Source organism: Pelobates fuscus, chromosome 4 (genome assembly GCF_036172605.1).
Source record: "Pelobates fuscus isolate aPelFus1 chromosome 4, aPelFus1.pri, whole genome shotgun sequence".
Taxonomy (NCBI): Eukaryota; Metazoa; Chordata; class Amphibia; order Anura; family Pelobatidae; genus Pelobates; species Pelobates fuscus.
The window spans coordinates 297455986-297478625 of NC_086320.1; the positions used below are offsets into that span (position 1 = coordinate 297455986).

General features: G+C 39.1%; 1 protein-coding gene across 1 annotated transcript in view; it reads right to left on the reverse strand.

The window, feature by feature from the left end:
* The window catches only part of TRIM71 (tripartite motif containing 71), a 93074-nt gene extending 71192 nt beyond the window's left edge, over positions 1–21882 (reverse strand). The window contains exon 1 of the mRNA XM_063452219.1: positions 20954–21882. Within this exon, the coding sequence (XP_063308289.1) occupies positions 20954–21763 (810 nt within the window). The 5' untranslated portion in view covers positions 21764–21882. The remainder of the gene's footprint in view (positions 1–20953) is intronic.
* Between the last annotated feature and the right edge of the window lie 758 nt (positions 21883–22640).

Consider the following 22640-nt stretch of genomic DNA (forward strand, 5'->3'; position numbering starts at 1 on the left):
GAACACTGGAGAGAATACATCGTATGCTTCCTGGGGTCTCAAACCTGTTGGAGAGGCAAGGAGGAGGTAGGCTCTGATCTCCACATTTGGTGGTCTTGTTGGAAACTAATCCCTTACTGGAGGGAGGTCTATACAAGCACTTTGGTGACTGCAATAGTGCGGAACGACTGAGATGGATCCAACTTCAAGCCCATTGGCGAGACAAGTGGGTGGGTTACATTACATCGCGCCTATTTGGCCGCCATAATCCTCCTCCCTTCCCCCCCGGCCCTTTCCTCCTCTTCCCAACCCCCCCCCCCCCCTCTTCACCTCTTCTCGATTTGCTTCCAAATCCGTCAGTAAGTATATATATATATATATATATATATATATATATATATATATATATATACACATATACATATACATACACACACTTTTTTTTTTTTAATTTTTAAAAAAAAAAAATTTTATTTACGTTTTTATATTTTACACAGACAAAAAAAAAATATATATATATATATATATATATATATATATATATATATATATATATATATATATAGGGAACATTCTTTTTAGTAGAAACCCTAACAAGAAGAATCCACTTGAAAGGTTGTTAAGGTGGGAGAGACCAACAAGCTTGGTCTGTGCTCCTTCTACTCTATTGGGCAATAGAGAAATGTTACAAACTATTAGCCAATGTCAAAAGTGGAGAAGAAATATCATGAGATTAAGAGGAAGTTGGGAAGAGCGATACAATGTGCTTTGTGGGCAAGATAAGGAATTTATCCCACAAAGTCTGCTCAGATGATTCAGCAGAAGTCAAGACTGCATCCCATTAGTTGGCAGTAAGTCCACTTCCCACACAGAAGCTAATAAAATATTCAGTCTTATATAGTGGAATGCAAGCCGTGCATTAAATGCCAATTTTTTTTTTCATTTTTACATCTGAACAGGAGACACATTCAAGTGGTTCGAGCAGCAGTACAGGTCGTGTCCATAGGGGACATTACCATATTAGCAGTTACACAGTGGAAGTAAATGCATATACATACATAACCCTAAGATTTAGACTCCAGGAGTAAATTCAGCATTGGGAAATTCACACAAACTTGTGAAACATAACAATATCATTACACCACAGAAACCTTTAAAAATGGGTCACTCTAAGGCAAAAAATAATGAATTTGATCCAGCATCCAAGCAATGCTTGATGAATTTCTGCAATAAAATAGAAAATTTACATAATTGCAGTAGTTCGCCTACTCCTCTGACGTTAAGAGGATTAAAAGGATATACAAAGCTCTCCTAACAGCCAAACCCTATAAACCATGGCATAGGATATCCAAAGCAGACCCACTACAAATAATGGGAGGAACATGACTGGATGGGAGATCAGTTCCTGATCCTTGCAGAAAATGCACATCTTGGGTCTTTAAAACAGGATCTGTAAAAAGGCTAATACAGGATGGGCCAGAATTCAGAGCAGATTTTGACAGGTAAATAATGTATTTGTTAGCAGTTAATTTTTTTTCCTTCAGGTACATATGATAACAGATTGCGCTATATAAAAAAATATAATAAAGAAATTACCCAATCAGATTCCATAGCGCTGTACAATGGGTGGACTAACAGACATGTAATTGTAATTAGACAACTGGAAGTGGAGGGCCCTGCTCAAAGAGCTTACATTCTAGAGGTTCATGCAGAAACAACGAGTAAAACTGTGACGAGTGGATAATTTCAAGAAATTGCCAGATTTGCCCACCATGTTCATCAGACCCTTCAGCTCACAATTACTTCCTGTGGCAATATCAGAAGGTGCGGGTGTAAGCGAACAAACCTTGAACATCTGAGCAACTCAATGAAAATATCTGTGCAGAATTACGAGTGCTAGAGCCTCATACATTAAATGTTGTGAAGAATGCAACCAGAAGAGCCTGACTTTGCGAGGCAGCAAATAGGACTCGTTTAAAGGGGGGATGGTGTCAGCAGATGAGGATTGGGCGGAGGTTGGCCTCCGCGTTGAATCAGATGTAAGTTTTAGCTTTATTTAATTTAGCAGTGCATACCAGCAAAGCAAGAGTTAATCTAACAAAAAAAAAAAAGAACACTTTTGGTTTATTGTAACCCATTTAAAAAAAAAAAATTTTAAATTTAAAAAGGAAGGTTTTTTTTATCTGCTGTATTTTAATTTTAAACACAACTAGATTAAGATTATTAATAAAATACTACATAGGTTGTCACTAACATAGTGCTGCCTTTCTACTTTGAAAATGTACAGATGCAATACATGTGCATATGTTTCCGAATCACTTTATATAGTCACCACAACAACTACAGCTTATTGTATTTGTTCTAGTGAGCATAATCATTCCCTTGAGTGCTCCCTAGGGACTCCTCCACTGGCCACCACTCAGATGGCTACTAGAGGCGCTTCCTGGGGCAGTGCTGCATTGAGGCACTGAACTTTACACTAAGAAATGTTAGGAAGGCCATAGATTGTAATTACTGGTACCAGAGACACAAACACACACCAAACAGGAGTTTCTCATAAAAAGGTCATTATTTAAATGAGATTTGCAACAGGAAGATACCCTGCACAAATCTTTGCCAAGAACAATAAGTGTTTGGGTTGAGAGCGCTGTGCTGTCATAAATGAAGGAACATTCATCACAATAAGGTTTCCTTCCTATCCCAGGAGAGAAGGATGCTGCCAATACGCAGATCCCATCAGATCAGCTCAAGAAATACAAGGCAAAATTTATGGAGAAGCCCCAACGGTTGCAACATATGTCCTGTAGAAGATGAAACTTCTGCATATTACACACTGAGTTGTAGACATCCGTTGGCTACATTTGTTCCCAAAAGAAACTCAATCCTCAATCACAACAAGGTATTATTACTTCCTGCATGATCTAGTAATGGCTATCCCTCCATTGTTAACCAATTCTGGCAGGGAGACAGAGAACACAACTTTACAACTGCCTGAACAATGGTGCTGTCAAATCAGGATGAACTAAAAGGCTACTTTTAGCTATTGTGCTTAGGATTTCTATATAAACTAAGTTGTTCCAAACATGGTTTGTTATTATGTCACTGTATTTTTTTTTAAAGCAATTACAAAGATTATGCTAAATTTCCCTTTTAAGGTTAAAAGGGACACTGTAGTCACCATTACAACTACCGCTTATTGAAGGTTTTCTGAGCCTGCCCCTGCAGACTTTTTAATGTAAACACTGCATTGAGAGAAAAGAAGGTTTACATTACTCCCTAGTAACACCTCTAGTGTCAGTCACTCAGACGGCCACTACAGGTGCTTCCTGGATCAGTGATGCAGCAGTGATGTTCAGCGTTCGTGTGGGTGTTAACTGTTATGTGATACATAGAACTTGACAAAATCCACTTGTAAGTGCCAAGACTGTGTTTGCAGTATGGATGGAGAGTGGCATTTAACAGTTCAATATATAGAGCTCTTATGCAGAGAGCTTTACAAATGTAGCAAATTATCCTGGATAGGGTTACAGATATGGGTGTCTATAATTAGACATAGTAATACATATTGGGATTGATTAAAGCCACAGGCTTTAGTCTAACTTTTCCAAAATGTATTTTTATGCAAACGTGCAGCCCACAAATACACCCTTATTTAAAAAAACATAATATAAAAATGTATTTTATTGTTTACATGACTTTAGGAAAGCCTCTTTTCGATGAGGTTAACAACGACTTTGGTTAACTGTTGACTTTGCCACTCAGGCTTCTCCTAAGACATAAAGCTACATCCTTCTTTAGATTTTTAAAACAGGTCACGTCTCACGGAGTGGAAGCAACCAAAAACATCATGACTATTTACAAATTGCTGTGCTCTTATTTTAGGATTAAGGGAAAAAAAAAAAAAAGCAGCAGCGGGCTAAACTTAATTTCCAACAACCTGAGCATACCACAGTATACCAACTATTGGAGAGGTGCAAATGCAGAGCAACCTGTCAATATATGTATCAAGTAATAAGTACAACTTTATACAGTAGGAAGGAGACAGGAAAAAAAAATATAAAACTACAAAATACATTGCCATTTTAAAATTATTTAAAATCATAAATTAATTCTAAAATGTAAATAAATAAAGCCGCTTTATCACTGAGTACTGTATATATAAAAGTGATCTATGGAGAATCCGTCAGTCTTGCAGGATACTCCATGGACATTAATGTTGTGCAATTGCATCCACAAGCATTAGCACAGACGCAGCTTCTGGCAGATGAAGCGCCAGGAATTGTAGATGGTCTGCCGGAAGAACATGGCAGCAGCTGCAAAGGAAATGCAAGTAATGCAATGCGTGGCCACTGAAACCCAACAAGAGGTGTAACCACCAGGGTTCTTTGCGACCAAACAAAAATTCCACAAGCAATATATTATTTACAACACACTTGTTTTAAAGCGTGTTGTAAGAAGTCAAGTTTATTAAGCATTCGTAAAATAGATTAAAAAAAAACAACACATGAGCCACTCACCTGAATCCAGCGCTGATGTACCTAAGTGCTGGGTCAGGCTCTGCCCACGCTCCTCCCTTGCCGACGTCAGCCGGCGAGGGAGACCTAATGCACATGCGCGGCAATAGCAGCACTCGCGTTAGGAGTTCCCTATAGGAAAGCATTATTCAATGCTTTCTTATGGAGAAGATCTGACGCTGGATGTCCTCATGCAGAGCGTGAGGGCGTCAGATAACGGACCAAAGGTTGAGGCCCCTGTTCAAATGAGCTTACATTCTAAGGGGAGTGGGGAGAAAGAGGCAAGCGTAAGATGTAATTCACATTTGGGAAAATAAACTTGCTAGAGGAGTTTAGATTTTTCTTTATATGATACAGTAGCAGGAGAAAAAGCAAGGTGGGTTACCAAGGTGGGGGCAGAGAAAGCGGTTAAATTAATGGATATGCCTTCCTCAAAAAGTGAGTTTTCAATTATTTTTTTAAAACTTTATAAGGAATTGATACTGGGTGAGAGTTCAATGGTGTATCAACAAGTATCTTTGAAAAGTTGTTCCTGAAAACTACAAAAAAAAAAAAAACAAACAAAAAAAAAACACACCTTTTAAACATACTTAGGGACCAACAATGCATCTCTCACCATTTACCAAAAGGGAGCTACAAGAAAAAAAAATAGCAGGCCCTATAACCCTCAAGGCAGCTTTCCAATTAACTCTACAAACAGGGAAGGCTCTGTAAAAACAAGGTAAGAGTTTAATTGGATTCCACTCTGCATTTCAAAGTCTCCCACCCAGCAATAGCTTTCCACCCAAGCAACTGTTAATATAAAACCAGGGAATTCCAGCATCTTATGTCACACATTTACGTCAACTAAATAAAAAGGTTTATTTTACACAATTAGCCCTGCCCATTTACTCTTATCAAAAGAATACTTTGTATATACTTTTCATGTTACCCTCCCGGTGACCCAATTATCTCTTTAAATCCTGACCCATTACCTGCCTTTAAAATGCAAAAGGTTTAAATGCACACAAAAATTTCCAGGAATTGTAAAAAAAAAAAAAAAAAAAAAAAAAACGACATGCAAATACAGGAGGTTAGATGTATTAAACAAATTCTTTGAAAAGGAGGCTGAATGTTTAATTAAAATAGATTTTAACCAACAGCCTTTGTTAATGGCGGTGTAAATGCAAAGTGGTCATTTGTCCCATTTCTCATGCATTACCATTTGCAAGGCTTTTACATAGAGGATTAATGAGCAGTTCCGCTGGGCGGCATTAGAAGGACCAGTAATTTTGGATTTAAAGGATCAGTTTATAATCAGTAAAGAATTTCAAAAAGCCGGAATCATAATTTACCAATTCTTGAAAATTTTTATTTTTATTCTGCAAGGCGGCTGCATTTTTCAATAAACATAAGCTTGACAATAACCAATCTAAAAGTGTTAAGGTGCAAAAAATAAATAAAAATAAATCTGTCAGTACTCCATCTGGACATGCTGAAAAGAATCCAAAAGGCTGCCAATCAGAAATATTACTTTTTATTATTTTAAATTTCTCCCATCAGTTCTTAATACTAGTTCTCTCCAAATGAAGGAATATCATGAAAATTCACAGCAAGATACTCAACGTAAAAATATCTTGCGGTTTTAACAATTACTCATACGTTAGCAAATTTGCAATTCAAAACAAACTAAGTTTTGCTCACAATCAAAGTCCCTGATGACTTCAATGGGGATCCAGTTTAAGAGAGAAACACTAATATTTTTTTCTTTCAAATTGGGAATGCAACTTGCAAACCAGCAAGACTTTTCAGATCGCATCCAATGAAGGCAAGCAACATAGTAACGGAGAAAGGACAAAAAATAAAAACACACACCTTAAATGTGTTTGTAGATTATCTGCGTAAAAATGGGCATATTTGCTGTCCTCAATATATCATTTGCTTTATTTGCTGGTAGAAACAATTGGTAACGGAGGACAATTCTTCATTTTATATTCCCAAAAATAAATAACAGGGCTTCCATTGAGCTAACAAAATTAACTAGCAGCATGGAGGTATTTTAGACTCCTAATGGTTCAACAAATACAGAGTACAATGGGAAATCAAATCAACACAACACACCTTACAGACAATATGTACATTTGTTGGAATGCTTGTCCTATGACACAGTCACACAGCTTGATACCAAATCTTGATCTAGGGCCAATACTTTTCAGTCTCTTAGTAGTTTGGGGGACGCACAACAGTACGTGCAAGTCATAGGGTAATAGCACAAAAAAAAAAATATAAACCACCTCAGTAGCGTAAAGGGGTTCTCTTTTAATATACAGATACATTACATTTTTTTTTCTAAATACAGCCCAAACAAACTCCGGAGCGTTGTACATGTATGTGCAACAAAACGAGCTGAACGCACAAAAACAGAAGGTGTTGAGGGCCCTTGTTTAAACGAGGTTATATTCTAGATACCAACACAGATTGGGCAAACCCTATGCAAACATAGAATGTCACACTTGTCATAATCAGTTCTATGCAGTCCAAACGTTGCCACATGTAGCACAGCTTGGTAATGTTCAGATTGGTTTGACGTCATTGGCTTTGAATGGGTTAAGTACAAATGGCATCTTCGGCAACACATGTTTCCCACCCAGAAGCATGAGCCACACTGTGGGGCCTGTGAGAGGACATGGCAGCTCAAACACTGTTAGGGTTTATCACAGCAGGGAACAGGAAGGTCAATATTTGGAATGTTTAACAGGGGGGAATGGGATTAGGGACATTTTAACAGAGTAGGGATGGGGCATAGTGGTGCTGAGGAATGCTCCGCATTGCAGAGATATAGTGCAATAAATAAGCACAGCCATCCAGGGGTAAAGCCAAGCAGGCAGCAGAAGGAAGGTAGTCCTTACATGTGATACATAACTAGGAGCAGACTTAAAACCTCTGCTTTCTGTATTATTTTATAGTTTATAAAGCACCAGCAAATTCCAAAGCGCTGTACAATAGTGGACATAATTATAACCAGACAAGCTGGCTGCATATCACAGTAACCTATGCACAGGATTCCTTCAAACTACTTCTTGTTCCACTAAATATGTCCACCCCCATCCAGTACGAAGATGAACAAGGACTGAGTGATTGCCCCGGTATGCACGTAAATAGACCGCGATCCCACAGACAAGATGCTTTACAAATTAGTTTTTAGGATTACAGCTTTGTATATGTATGTAAATATTGGTTTTTCATAAATTAACAGCATACAATGTTTTCTACACGATTCCCATAACGCTTCAGGTATTGTGATACAGTACACTTTAAACAAGTGTGAAAGGTATCTTTGCTTTTTCTCTGGTATAAAAAGACGGACGAGCTCTAGGCGTGGTGTTAGGAGATGCTAAATGTCAACCCATTAAGTGTCAGATTCCTGTAAGAGTGTAATTAGCAGGAGCTTTACAGAGACAGTAAAGATTTAAGTTTTGCGTCATCGACAGAAGTTAAAATAACAGTGCCAACTGAGCGGTGTGGAACACATGTGGAATCTTTACAGATACATGTTCTACACTCCTTGCTCCGGTCTGACAGCTGATCAGGCTGGGGGCGTGTACAGACAGCTGCTGCTGCCGATTGCTGCTGTCAACAGCTGAGAGCAGTTAGATCCTGGTTTTTACATGCAATAGGTACAGCAGATCGAGTTAAAGTTCTTTAAATCTTTCACAAGAGAAGTTACAGAAAACTGTCAGCAGGCAGGCTAGCCTGCGTTTATCTTAATTCATTTTATCCCAGAGATGCCATTTAATTTCTTCGCCTAACTCTCCCAGTTTTATAAAGGGGACGTAAAGCAATATAGTCATGTCAGTGCTCCAAGCCCTCCTCCTTGTGTGTTATCCCTGCAGATAGGCAGGCTGGAGACACCACAACACTCCCACAATTTCCATACAGAAGCAGAAGAAATAGCAGATCAAGGCAGTGGCACTTGCTTAAGGGGTTGGGGGGGGGGGGGGTTTATATAAAATAGCTACAGATTGAATATTCAGCCTTATTACGCTTAAGTATGCTGTTCAGGAACATACGAGGAAAATAAAATAAAAAAGGCACCATAGTAGATTTATATTGTACAGGAATATTCTGCTTTGACCCATAATATATAAATCGTAGATCTGTTTTTTTTACTCTGGAACAGATTAACTCTGTAATGCTCCATTTTGAAGATATATCCTGAGAACCTGCCTATTGAGAGAGATGGAAATGAATAATACAGACACACACTCCTGAATTGCTGGGCAACCAGACAGCTCCACACTCTGCCTCAGCATGTGTACCAAGGAGGAAAGTGTGTGGTATCTCCTACCATGAATGAAGCACAATTTTGTGCTACCTCTACTCCGAACATGCACACCACTTTGAACCTTTAATGTCATCACGGGCAGTGCGTGATAAGACACTGGACATCACTACACTTTGCATGAGGGCAGTCAGTTCTCAAACCCCCAACAGGAAAGCACTGATTCAATGCTTTCCTATGGAGAAGGCCTAATGCGCGTATACCGCGCATGCACAACAGGTTCCCCCTCTGCGCTGACAGAGGAGGCAGAGCTTGAATAAGGCGAGTATTTAAAGGTTTTGTTTTTTTATCCCTGTAACTGCAACATGGGGTGGGGAATAAGGTAGCGAGCAGTAGTACACGGTCAGGTTTGTATTCATAACACTTTAGTGTTCCTTCAAGGTATTTGAGAACCAAATATAAAGTACAGTATACTCAACACTGAATTAGCTGGTGTCCCTGCTTTCCCATTAGAAAAAAAAACTGTAGGTACCATAACCACCGTAGCTGATTGAAGTGGTTATGGTTCCTGGAGTTTGAAGACATTGGGTCGCACATCAATGGTGAATGGTTTAATCCCTGAAGCTCAGCCTCCAATGACAGATTATTCCTCCTCGCGCCATACCAGGGATAGATGCAGTGGTTGGCGGAGAGTGCCAACGCTCACAACCTCTCTCTGCCAACTACGCAGGTAAGGCGTGAAGACATCAAAGGCAGGGCTGCTAGGACATCTGCTAAACAGCATTGAAAGTGTTATGCAATGATGCACCAGAATCAGGTGCCCCAGGACTCCAGGCACCTTTCAACCGATTAAGCTAATTAACTCCTTGACTACAGCAGGCCCAACCGGTAGCAAGATAAACATAAATAAGAACAGACTACTGTACACAAGCTCATATGGTTTTCAGATCTTGTCTCGCAACTCCTTTCCCCACTCACTGAATTGCACTGGTTTACACTTAACCAGAGTAGACCTTACCCAAATGATGGTGGTGGTGGTGTGTGGTGTGTGTTTAAACACTTTTAGAATACCACCGGTAGTAGTTGATGAACTCTCACCTTCATCTTACTACTAAGTATTGTTTACGGATTTCTTTCTACAACACAGAAAATATGGCTACTTTTTTAGGACAGTCAATGGTACCTTATTCAGTTAATTTCTACATTTTCAGTTCACCTGCTTGCTGTAATTTGTAATATTTCTTAAATATACGCAGTATATAATTTGAGAATACAAGTCACTGTATTAAAGGGACACTATAGTCACCAAAAAAACATTATCTTAATGAAGCAGTTTTGGTGTATAAAACATGCCCCTGCAGTCTCACTGCTCAATTCTCTGCCATTTAGGAGTTAAAATCCCTTTGTTTATGAACCCTGGCCACACCTCCCTGCATGTTACTTGCACCGCCATCCTAAACACTTCCTGTAAAGAGTCATCTAAAGTTTATCCCTTATTTATTGCAAGTTCTGTTTAATTTAGATTTTCTTATCCCCTGCCAAGTTAAAAGCTTGCTAGAGAGCCTCCTGTATGTGATTAAAGTTCAATTTACAGGAGATAAAAGTGTTTGAGGTAAATTACCGTACATCTGATTGAAAGTGAAACCAGTTTCTTTTTCATGCAGGCTGTGTCAATCATAGCCAGGGGAGGTGTGGCAAGGGCTGCATAAACAGAAACAAAATGATTTAACTCCTAAATGGCAGTGAATTGAGCAGTAAAACCCGAGAGGCATGATCTATACACTAAAACTGCTTCATTAAGCTAAAGTTTTTTAGGTGACTATAGTGTTCCTTTAAGTTCTGCCTCTGTACATTTAAAAAACAAAAACAAAAAAAAAACAGTACTGGACAGACACAAAATAGTATTGTGCATTATAATAATGCTAAATTGTGTTTCAGGTTTTAATATAACTTGGCAGAGTAACCTGTGGCTCACAATTTTAAGACTGTCCTGGTAGAGGCAGCATTTACATCAGAACGTGTGCGGTTGGGGGTAACAGGGGTATCTATATATTTTTCTTTTTATCCAGTGTAGATGGAAAGTGATTTTTACATCTTACACCCACTGAACCAAGTCAAGCGCATGCCTTGTGTGGCATTCTTTGTGATAATGATGTCCCCTCTCCATGTGCAAGGACAGAAACAGTTCTACACTGCCTACTGTGCAAGGGTGTAAGGGATAGATTGGTACATAGCAGCAAACAGCAATGACATTGACCAGGGCTATTAAATTATTTTTAAACAAGATTGCGTAAGCAACATTTGCACATTAAGTAATAATAACCTGTTTGTTCTTGACCTTTTATAAAAAAACGCAAACTATTCCTGACCTCTGACTTGCTTCATCCCAAACCCTCATACTCCAATTACATTTACCTACCTACTCCACACTAGCCCAGCCAGGTCTCCCACTTGTCAAAATGTATCTACACTAATCTACCTGGTTACAATGCTTTATGTGCCCCTTGATAACAATTACTAAATCAATATCACTAATCTAGTAAAGTACCCTGAAGGCACTCGTCTAAATCTTATATAAACATACAGCAGAATAAAAATGTGATGTGAATATGCTAACGATATACATCATTACTTTATAAGGGGAAGTAAATATCAGAATACGCATTGTTGCAATTGCATCACCTTTTCAACCAAATAGTCAATAAGCCTAAATTATAAGAGTACCAAACAATGTACGCGAGGGGGAAAATATATCACTTTTTTAAGCAATAATTTTCCAAGAGAAAGTTATGATGTTTCAACAAAAATTAAACATTTGCAAAAAATGAAAGAAATACATTTTCAGCTTTCATTGTGATAGATTATTGGAATTTAAACACCGTGAATATTATCATATGGTACAGCGAGTACAAAAAGGAAGGGAGGCTGTTCATCCTGCTCACAACGGGTTTTTTTAACATGTGGTTTCAGAATGTCAAAATTCCTAAGTGTATGCTCTGTGCAACCCACTTTCAGTTCAGTCACACTAAAAAGCGACATGCAGCTTTTGTGGCTCAGATGTAGTGACCACACGCAATTGACTTTTTCCTCCAAAACAAATTTCCGTCATGAGACAACAATTGTATTAAGGTTTTTTTTAAATATATTAAATGGTTCATGACATTTGGATACTTTTAACCCTATCTATTTCAACAGATGACTAATATGATGAACACATGGCTTTGTATTAAAACCATATAGCGGCTTAAAACGACCATATATTTTAAATTATTTGATCGAGATTGAATTTCTCTGCCATGCCAGGTAGGGTACTTTAGTATCCATTTAAATTTCTAGATTTCAATGACATTTGAAAAGAAGTTAGGATCACTTCTCGTGTAAAATAGGTTTTTAATCATTAGCAAATTGGGTATTTAAAAAAAAAAATGTTTATACCAGTAATAGACTTGATCTGGTTGAACGAATAAGTTTTGTTAACAAAAAACAAGTGTGCCGTCAAGTTGGATGTGAAGTGCGAGCACCCATGTAGTTCAGTGATTAGATTCCTCACAGAATATTAACAGACCCAAAATATTTGTTTAAGAAATAGTTTAGAGAGCAAAATAAGTTAGCAGCAAAAGTTGCGACAACGCTAAGATGATGAACTGTAAAGTACCGTATTTATTGACGTATAACACGCACTTTTTCTCCCTGAAAATAGGGGGCAAATGATGTGTGCATGTTATATGCCGATATACATATTTTTCGCTCCATAAGACGCACTTTTTCCCCCTGCGTCTTATGGAGCGAATGTGAAGGTTTACTTACCTGTCTTGATGTGTGGGCCGGTGTTCAGCACGAAATAGCAGAAAATAGTATTTTCCACCCCCTCCCATAGTGTTCGTTCCCCCCCCCCCCCCCCCCATCCCATAATGCACTTTCCCTCCCCTTGTCCCATAATTACTTACTTGTCTTGAAGCGTGGGCCGGCTTCACAGCGCGCACCGCGGTACTGGAACTTCAATTTCAGGTTCCGGTTTCCGGCGGGACTGAGAGGAGGTGCGCACACTTCTTTTCAGTCCCGCTGGAAACCGGAACCTGAAATTTAAGTTCCTGTACCGCGGTGCGCGCTGTGAAGCCGGGCCACGCTTCAAGACAAATAATTATGGGACGGGGGGGGGGGGGGGGGAAGTGCACTATGGGTCAAGGGGAGGGAGGACACTATGGGATGGGATGGGGGGGGACACTATGGGAGGGGGTGGAAAATACTATGGGAGGGCGGGGAGAATACTATGGAAAGGGGGGACGGGACACTATGGGATGAGGGTGGGGAAACACTATGGGAGGGGGGGAAATTTCCCTCTTAAAATGAGGTGCGTGTTATACGCCCATAAATACGGTAATAAAAAAATGCAAAGAACACACTTGTCACAAAACATGGTAACATGTACTAATGAAAATTCTAGAAATTGAACAATCACAATGGAAACAGCAGGATTGTCCCATTGGTATCCATGGTAAACTCCACTTTTAGAACTTTGCCCGATTCTTTTTTTTCGCAACAATTTTCCCTCGCATTCTCCACTTACTTTGTCGCTTTATACTAGAATTTGTGGCTCTCTCGGGCACTTAGTGGTAATGTATGTTATGAACTAACTGGGAATAAGACTATTTAATAAGAGCAGCTCATTCCCAAAGTTTAAAATTGCTTCGGCACTCATGTAAAAAACATAGAAATCATGATAGATCCTATATGCAGTCTGTTATTTAACCAATTAATGACCAGTGGTATTTCATGCCATCATCACAATCTGATTCCTAAAGCAGTACAGAACGTCCTGCTTGGTTGCAGCTTTATTCAACCCACACCACCTTTTGAAATTAACAGGACATGCGGCATAGGATTTAGGCTCTCTAAAGTCTGGTTTGTCAACACAGAATCTTCCCATCATTAGTTCTAGAGTCAGGGTTTAATAAATGCACCTTCACGGAGCCACCCAGGGCAGTAGTTGTGTGAGAAGTAAAGCTGCACTTAGAATGGAGACAGATTTGCAACATGTGCTTCTATATTCAACTTGAAAGACAGAAAAAAGGTGTTTAGCGAGCTTCAGGATACTGCCGCAGATAGTAATAAAAAGGAGATGATGGCAAGCTGTATATATTAAAGGACCACTATAGTGCCAGGAAAACACGCGTTTTCCTGGCACTATAGCGCCCTGAGGGTGCCCCCACCCTCAGGGACCCCTTCCCGCTGGGCTCTGAGGAGAGGAAAGGGTTAAACACTTACCTTTCTCCAGCGCCGGGCGGGGAGCTCTCCTCCTCCTCTCCGATCCTCCCTTTCGGCTGAATGCGCATGCGCAGCAAGAGCCGCGCTCGCATTCAGCCGGTCGCATAGGAAAGCATTTACAATGCTTTCCTATGGACGCTTGCATGCTCTCACTGATTTTCACAGTGAGAATCACGCAAGCGCCTCTAGCGGCTGTCAATGAGACAGCCACTAGAGGATTTGGAGGCTGGATTAACCCTATTATAAACATAGCAGTTTCTCTGATACTGCTATGTTTATATTAAAAAAAAAAAAAAGGGTTAATCCTAGAGGGACCTGGCACCCAGACCACTTCATTAAGCTGAAGTGGTCTGGGTGCCTAGAGTGGTCCTTTAAAGTCTGAGGGACAACATGCCACTAAAGATCACGACATTCAGCAACCAGTGACAGATTTGTAGCAAAGTGAGAAATATTATGCATGTCTTATCTCCAAGTTGTATATGAGCACATGTAATTTCCATGTGGAGGGAAGACGGGGCAGGTTCCTATTGCATTATTTTATATCAATTGCTTCGCATTTAACCCCTAAAAAACACAGGCAATAGTACAAGTTCCGACCAAAACAAAACCTAGTATTTGAGCGGTATGCCTGTTCAACCTGAATTTACCTCTTTCATTTATTAAGTGCACCCACACTACTTATACATCATTTTGTTCAGGAGAAACGGGGCTTTTGTTTCTCTTGAAATATGTATATATGGAACACAATTTAATATGAATAAAAAGTGTGAGAAATTGTTATTGTCCAAGTTAATAAAAAAGAAAAAAAAGTCACATTATGTAAAAATTATACACACACACACACACATACATACACTCTCTCTCTCTGAAAAGGTGATTTTGCGCTGGCTCTGCTTCCATTTCTAAAAAAACATCAAATGTGATCATCTCAGTCCATCCAATGCATTCCTATAGGAAAGCACTGGGAGGCTATTGCGCATGCATGGCAAAACGCTGCATCCATAAACATCTCAGATGCACTGAATCAAAGCATCTCTATGGAGAACGTTCAGGGCCTCATTGAAATGCCTACAGGGACCGGCTAGACGCCAGAGCCACTAAGTTGTAGGGGTTCTGGTGACTATAGTGTCCCTTTACGCCTTTAATGTCATTATAGTTTAGAGAGAATTGTTTGAAGACTAAAATTGTAGGAAACCATTACAGTATCAAGCGAAACATTGCTTTTTACACAGTTGCAGTGAGGCAGCGACTTTTTTAAAACCAAATCACAATTTTTGGGGGGGGTTTGTCTTTTCTCTTTAAATAGTTTACATGCAACGCCTAAAGTACCTACCTGACCTATGATCATATACCAATTTTTAACCAGACATTTCCAAAGTCACATTTTAAAGGCATACAATAATTTTACCTGGCAATAAATATTTAGTCCATTATATGGCCACCTGCACGTACACTGTAGCCAGTCATGGCTGTATAGAACATGATAAGGGCCAAAATGTAAACGTTGGGCTTTTGGTTTGATTACTGAAGTGATCACAGGCATATGCAAAGGGAGGGGAGAATTTGTACAATGTACCATTTAAGATAAAATCCTTACATCTTTGAAGTTCTGTACAAGTACCCCAAAGAAATAAAAACCCTAGAGGAATTTATTGACTCTAGGACAATAGACTTTTGAGCTCATTACTCCAAATACAGAGACAGTGATCGGGGAATGTTTGGAAAACAGACACTCTGGTGCCTGCTATCACAACAATGGAGGGCTATTTAGGGTCTTCAAAAGGAGCTGCAAACTAGGAATCCCAAGGCCACCTAATCTTAACCTTTTCAGCATTTCAGGTTTTTCTAGTCAAGAAAAATCACTGACCAGGGCACTTTATATAGGGGCTGGGGCACTTATATAGGGAAGGGAAAAAAATATATATATTTTAAAGAAGAAGTGCTATGCATCGAGCAGTTGTTTTTTTTTTGTTTTTTTTAAATGCTAATTAACTTACAGAAGAACTTTGTACTTTTCAGAATTAACATGAGGCCCACCCCCCACATATGGCACAAAATGCGAATAAATGCATTGCCTTTATTTTTTTAAAAACTGTTGGGGTTTTTTTTTTGGGGGGGGGGGGGGGGGGGGTGCTATTTTAAACCAATATCGAGGAAGTACAACTTATCCCAAGCAGACATGTGTATTTGGTTCTCCTGAATCAACTGGTTTTGTCAAATATTTTGAAGAAAAAAAAAAGTGACAAAAACCTGAGAAACTGCACCCATTATCTCTTTCCACCAAAACTACTACAATAGCCCTCTAATAACACTAGCTTGATGCGGTTAGATTTTTCAAATACCACACAAGATCAAAACTAGTACAAGAGTCTGGACTTTTGTCCAATGGCATAACAAATTATAATAAAATAGCACGTCATTACAAAGACGTCACACAGAACGGTGGCTTTAAGTTAAGTGCTCAGTTACCTGGGCCATTTTAATAATTTTGTGGAAGTGGTCATATATTAAAATAAAATAAAAAAATTTTTTAGAAAATAGATCATTCAAAACGGTTGCAGCTGAGATTTTTTAAAATTTATGTTGTGTATATATTTTAAACCAGGGGAAGAAATTTATCAATTTAATATACATTGTAAACCTACAGACATTGTGACTATTTTAACACGGATTTGTGGCAAGACGCAAAATTTTATTCCAAAAGTTAACTGAAAATGATAATAAATAATTCTGATCATAAGATAAAAATATGGAAGAACTTGTACACATCAAATGAAATAAAGTTATACTTGTATTTTTATACGGTTTATTAAAAAAGTATTTCTTTGTTGGTACATTTAGTTTGAAGCACCTATTAAGTTATTTACATGATTTAACAGTCCTGCTAACTAAATAGCAGGACATTTTGTTAAAAACATGGTGCACACTTCCTACTGTGCATTTTAACCATAGAATCATGTTTTCCCCTTTTTAAAAATAAAAAACTAACACAAAAACTGGCTTTGTAAATAAAAATAAAGAATATTGCAACTAAAAATAATTCTGAAAATAGAAAAATTTGTAAAATCGGCCACAAGTAACGAAAAATGTTAAATGAAATGAGAGGCTGACACTACAAAGTCAAACTCATTTAAAATTTCACTGGAGTGGGTAACAGCAACTACCATAAAAATGGTCAAAGTATTTATGTGGACAATATGGCAGTCCATTTACAAATTTACAATGGTATTTGTTACTCTATACTCTATATTGATTTGCCATTGTACATATTAAATAGGAACACAATTACAAAAAGAGCAATATTGTTTAGAAAGTGCTAATATATCTAGAAAGTGGTATGACAGATCCCCTCAATGAAAAATTTCACCATATCCAATTCATAAAAAGTGACTGGGATAAAACACATTATGTCAATTCACTATTATTCAGGGTGATTTCCAAAACTTAGCAATATCTCAAAATGTATACTGAATGCACTGAAAACAAGAAAACAGACGTAATACACATGCATACAGATTAATTTTTTTTGTAAGTAGTAGCTCCATCGTACAAAGGCCAAAAGTGATTTCCAGTACTCAGGATAAAAAGTTACATTTTTGTAAAAATGTGAAAAGCACCATGATAAAATAATTGGGTTTTTTTTGTTTGTTTTTTGTAAAAAAATAAAAATAAATAAATAATAAAAAAACACCCCCACAAGCGATTCAAGACCATCAAGGGTTTTATTAAAATTTCTAAAGACAGACTAAGCACCGTGAAATATCTAGATAAAAATTTTTGTAAAAATACAAAAATTCAAGTCGTTTACAAAAAAAATTCTCTACTTGTCATACCCTTTCCAAAATAAAAACAATTTATAAATAAAAGAGGTGGTTCACTACATTCTATACCAAGTACTTGGGCATATTAAACAAAATTCATTGGGAAATTGTATTTTTAGAATTCACAAAAGTTTGTACTTAAGTCGTTTGAAGCCTGCTTTGCAAGCAGTTGTCCATTATTCATGTTATTCTCAAAGCAATTTATTTTCCCTTATTATGCTCATTTACAGCATAAAAAGACATGTCAAATAAGTGTTGTAGCTACAATTATATTATCTTTTATTGTACATTATTTAGTATGTTATGTATAAAGTATAGAATTTAAAAAGGATATATATATGCAACATGTTTAACTTATTCCCACTGATAATTTTTTTTTTTTTTTTTAAATTAAAAAGGCCTATTAGTGAATATACCAGAGAAAGGTAACATGTATAATGCATACCTTTCCTCACAGGTACAGATAAACGTATACCATTTATTTTAATCTACCTGGGTTCTACAAATACTAAGCCAATTATAGACATTCCACTGACAGTACTAACAAACATGTCAGGATTAATTTAATAGTACAATCACTCAATATAATTGTACAGCGCTACGAAACCTGATGGCGCTATATAAATAATAAAACAAATATATAAAACTGAAGAAAAAAAAAATAATAATAATTTTTAAATTGAAGTAAAATTAAATGATGTAACCAAATTGTTTTTACCAAGTATTATATACTCTGCATGGCAAACTCATTATGAGACATGTGAGCATTAATTTTTCATGTGCAATTACAGGGAGAAAAAAAAAAAAAACAGAGACAACAGGCAAATCAATGAAATAGACCTATATGCGTTTTCATTTGCAGCAATTTTCTTGCACACAATAAAAAAAAAATTACCATATAAAAATCTGACCAAGTCATGTCACTATTCAACACCCACAGATTCACGTGTCAGTGTATAGTACATATGTGGCTACTACGCATGTTCATTGCTATGGTAGCACAAATTAACCAATATAAAAACAAGATCACATACTGTAAGAGGTGTAAAAAATGGAAGCTACATAATTTCATGTGTATGGTCTATACTGAAATAGGAGCTACAATAAATATATTTACAACAAATGAAATGCTTATTTAATACATATCTAAGGCATTTAATTTACAAAATCTAAAACCAAGAAAATAAAAAAAATAAACAGTTTCACAAACAACAACTAGTTAGAGACAAAACCGCATAAGTTACTTTAGTACAAAATATTTTATAAAAACCCAAACATATTGCAATATGCTGATGGAGTATCACAAAAAAAAAAAAAATAATTAGGCATGTGACTGTACACTATAAAATACATATGTCACTCTCTTTTGTTTGATTTAATTATTTAAGTGAACTCTTTTGTAGTTTGGCATTTTTATAGAGTATATTTAGTCACAAACAAAAATTAGTACAGCTTGCTGCTTTAGGTTTTTACACAACAAATTCACCTGACCAAAAAGGGATATTAAGAATGCTTCCTCTTAAATTTGGTATACTATTTTGCACCAATGCAGAACACAAAATGTGTGGTAACATCTGACTCAATAACATAAAATCCTCCCTTGTTTCCCCCACACTTGAATCAACTGATTGATTACAGGATAATGATTTAAACAGATATTCCGATTTAAAGGCTGCTATACAATGCTGAATAAAAATATTTGAACAGTATTTAAACATTTAAAAAAAAAAAAAAAAAATTAAAAAAAATAAAAAATAAAAACTTAGCATGTTAATTTCCCCACTGACAGTTGATTTTATTATTTGCAGAGCAATATGGCACTAAAAGTTAATCATTGAAGTCACTGACATACGTTGAAAAAAATAGATAAACATAAACACAATTCAAGTAGAATACTCTTAAAAAATGACCTATATGGCACAAGTGCTGTGTTTAAAATAAGTTAAGATTTAAGGATTGTTTGACGGTCAAAAAAAAATAAAAACAAACTTATTCTATATCACAATAAAATGCAACACTCAATAAAGAATATTTGGGGAGAGAAAAGTAAAATAAAACAAATATAATAAGGTAATGAAACATGAAAGATGTGGAAGTGAAAATAACTGGTTTAAGTCTATTTTTTTTTTTCGCTGTACAGTGACTGGTTAGTATAGGTTTTTTCTTTTGTTAATGTGTTCTTTGTAATTAAAGAAAATTAATATAGTTTTGCACTCTATATTCAGGGAAAATAAACAATTCGCAAATACAGTAAATGGTGGCATTTCAGACATGGACAGAAGTCTCAGTGATAGATCATTACAGGACAATGTTAATATAAATACAGTATAACTGCAGGGGGCTACCAATCATTTTTATCTGTAAGCCTGTGTGTGTAAGAGGCATTAATAATAATAACATCTCCATACAGATAGGCTGTGCACATAGACACACCCCCAGGTGTAATGTACACACAAGCATGTTATGTATCAAAGGTACCAGAAGGCTGGCCCCCTCCACTGCAGCAGAACTACAACTCCCATCATTATTTTCCAGCCTAGAGACTAGGCAAGACATATTGGGAGTTGTAGTTCTACATCAGCTTGGGGGAGATTCCCAACATGGATCCTTACAAAAAAGTTATTACTATAATTATAATTACTAGTTCCTGGCACTGGTTGTTCTGCCTGCAAACCATGGCAGCCGAGAGCAGGGTCACCAGGCAATGTAGGACAGACTGACAGGCAATATGGGACACAGACAGACTGACAGGCAATATGGGACACAGACAGACTGACAGGCAATATGGGACACAGACAGACTGACAGGTAATATGGGACACAGACAGACTGACTGACAGGGAATATGGGACAGACAGACTGACTGACAGGGAATATGGGACACAGACAGACTGACTGACAGGGAATATGGGACAGACAGACTGACAGGGAATATGGGACAGACAGACTGACAGGGAATATGGGACAGACAGACTGACAGGGAATATGGGACAGACAGACTGACAGGGAATATGGGACAGACAGACTGACAGGGAATATGGGACAGACAGACTGACAGGTTATATGGGACAGGCTGGGTATCAGGGGTCACTGTTCACTATCAGGGGTACCTACCTCGCTGTCGTGCTGCTGGCAGTAGCCCAGTCTCTCCGGTAAGGCGGACAGGACGGAGAAGGCGCTGCCCTGGTAAGAGGACGAGGTGGAGGAGGACGAGGTGGTGGCGGCGCTGGAAGCCACGGATCCGCAGGGGGAGGTGGGCGCCCGACTGGCCGGGAAGCGTTCGATGAAGTGGTCCTTGGTGAGCCGGACCCGCTGGTGGGCCCGCACGCAGTTGTCGCACAGGTTCTCCCGGCACTCCAGGCAGTGCGAGCTGGCCCCGCTCCCCTCGTCACAGGAGGAGCAGCGCGGCTCGGGCTGGCTGAGCGGAGCCCGGCGGAGGAGGCTGGAGGACGAGCAGGACGCCGAGCGGGAGCGGGGGGGCGGCTGATGGGGTCTCCGAGCCCCCCCAGCAGCCCGACTCCCATTACTCTGAGGCGGCTCCTCCGCCGCCGCCACCACCGCATCCAGCAGGTTACTGAGCCGCAGGTAGGCAGAGCTGGGCAGCGCGTCCATGCCGCCCTCCGACATCAGCACGCTGTGATCGCACACCGGGCAGCGCAGAGAGTCCCCGGGGCCCCTGTGGCCCTCCAGACACTGCCTGCAGAAGGCGTGCAAGCAGGGCAAGACGTGGAGCCGGCGGGGAGCCGAGCCCAGGCTGCTGCCACCACCACCACTGCTGCTGCTCTGCGAGGAGGACGAGCTGGACGAGGAGATGGGGGCAGAGGACACGCACATCTCCTTACACAGGGGGCACAGCTGGAAGTCGGAGTCCGGGAAGGAAGCCATGGAGCTGGGGAGAGGGGGCAAAGCCAGACACAACTTCATGCAGGAGCAATCAATGAGCCTTTCCCATAGTAAAGATCCAACACCTTAATGCAATGCTCCAGGGCTCACTCCAAACAAAAAAAAAACTAGCTGCTCCAGTGAGGGCTGGACACAGGGTTGGGTTCACACACCCCCTTATCCTCAGGGCTTGTTTACACTGAGTAATTGTATCGACCTTCCATGTGTAATCAATAAGTGACACAGTGCCTTCTCTTCCCCCCCGCCCCCCCAGCCACTGTCAGCAGATCAGTCTGTATACCAAACACAGGGGCCAACAGATCTACAAAACACACAGCCAAGGGGCTTCATGCAAATGGTTATGGAGCCTCTCCATGGTGTTCTTCCAGCATGCCAAGTTCACACACACACACACACAGCACTGTGGGTGCCCCCTCTCCAAAAAACAAATCGTAGTTCCACAATGTGTTCAGGGCTCCCTGCAAGCCCCCAGCTCCCTGCACAGCAGCCTTCAATTATTCATCTCATCCCCTGCTTGCTCCACACCCCCACTGCATCAGATCACCTTTCCACTGTCATCCCTTTCACAGGGTTCCATTCTCTGGTTGTACATTCTAGAATTCTATTCTTTTTTATGTCTATCAATCAAATCACCCTCTTCTCAATAGCACATATAGTCCAGTATGAGTCCAGCTGATGAGGTATATATAGGTATAGTTACTGTAAACTGCCAGAGGATGCCCAATGATCCTTCCCTCCAGTGAGCTGCAGACACCCCATGGTGGAAGGCTCACGTTGTTGTGTTTATGTTGCAGAATGCACGCTGGTTACATTGTTGTCAGTGCAGAGTGGGTTGCCTGATTGCGCTGCTCTCGATGTTTGTAGCAGAGCCAGCTCTCGCTCTCACTCTCTGCACGCG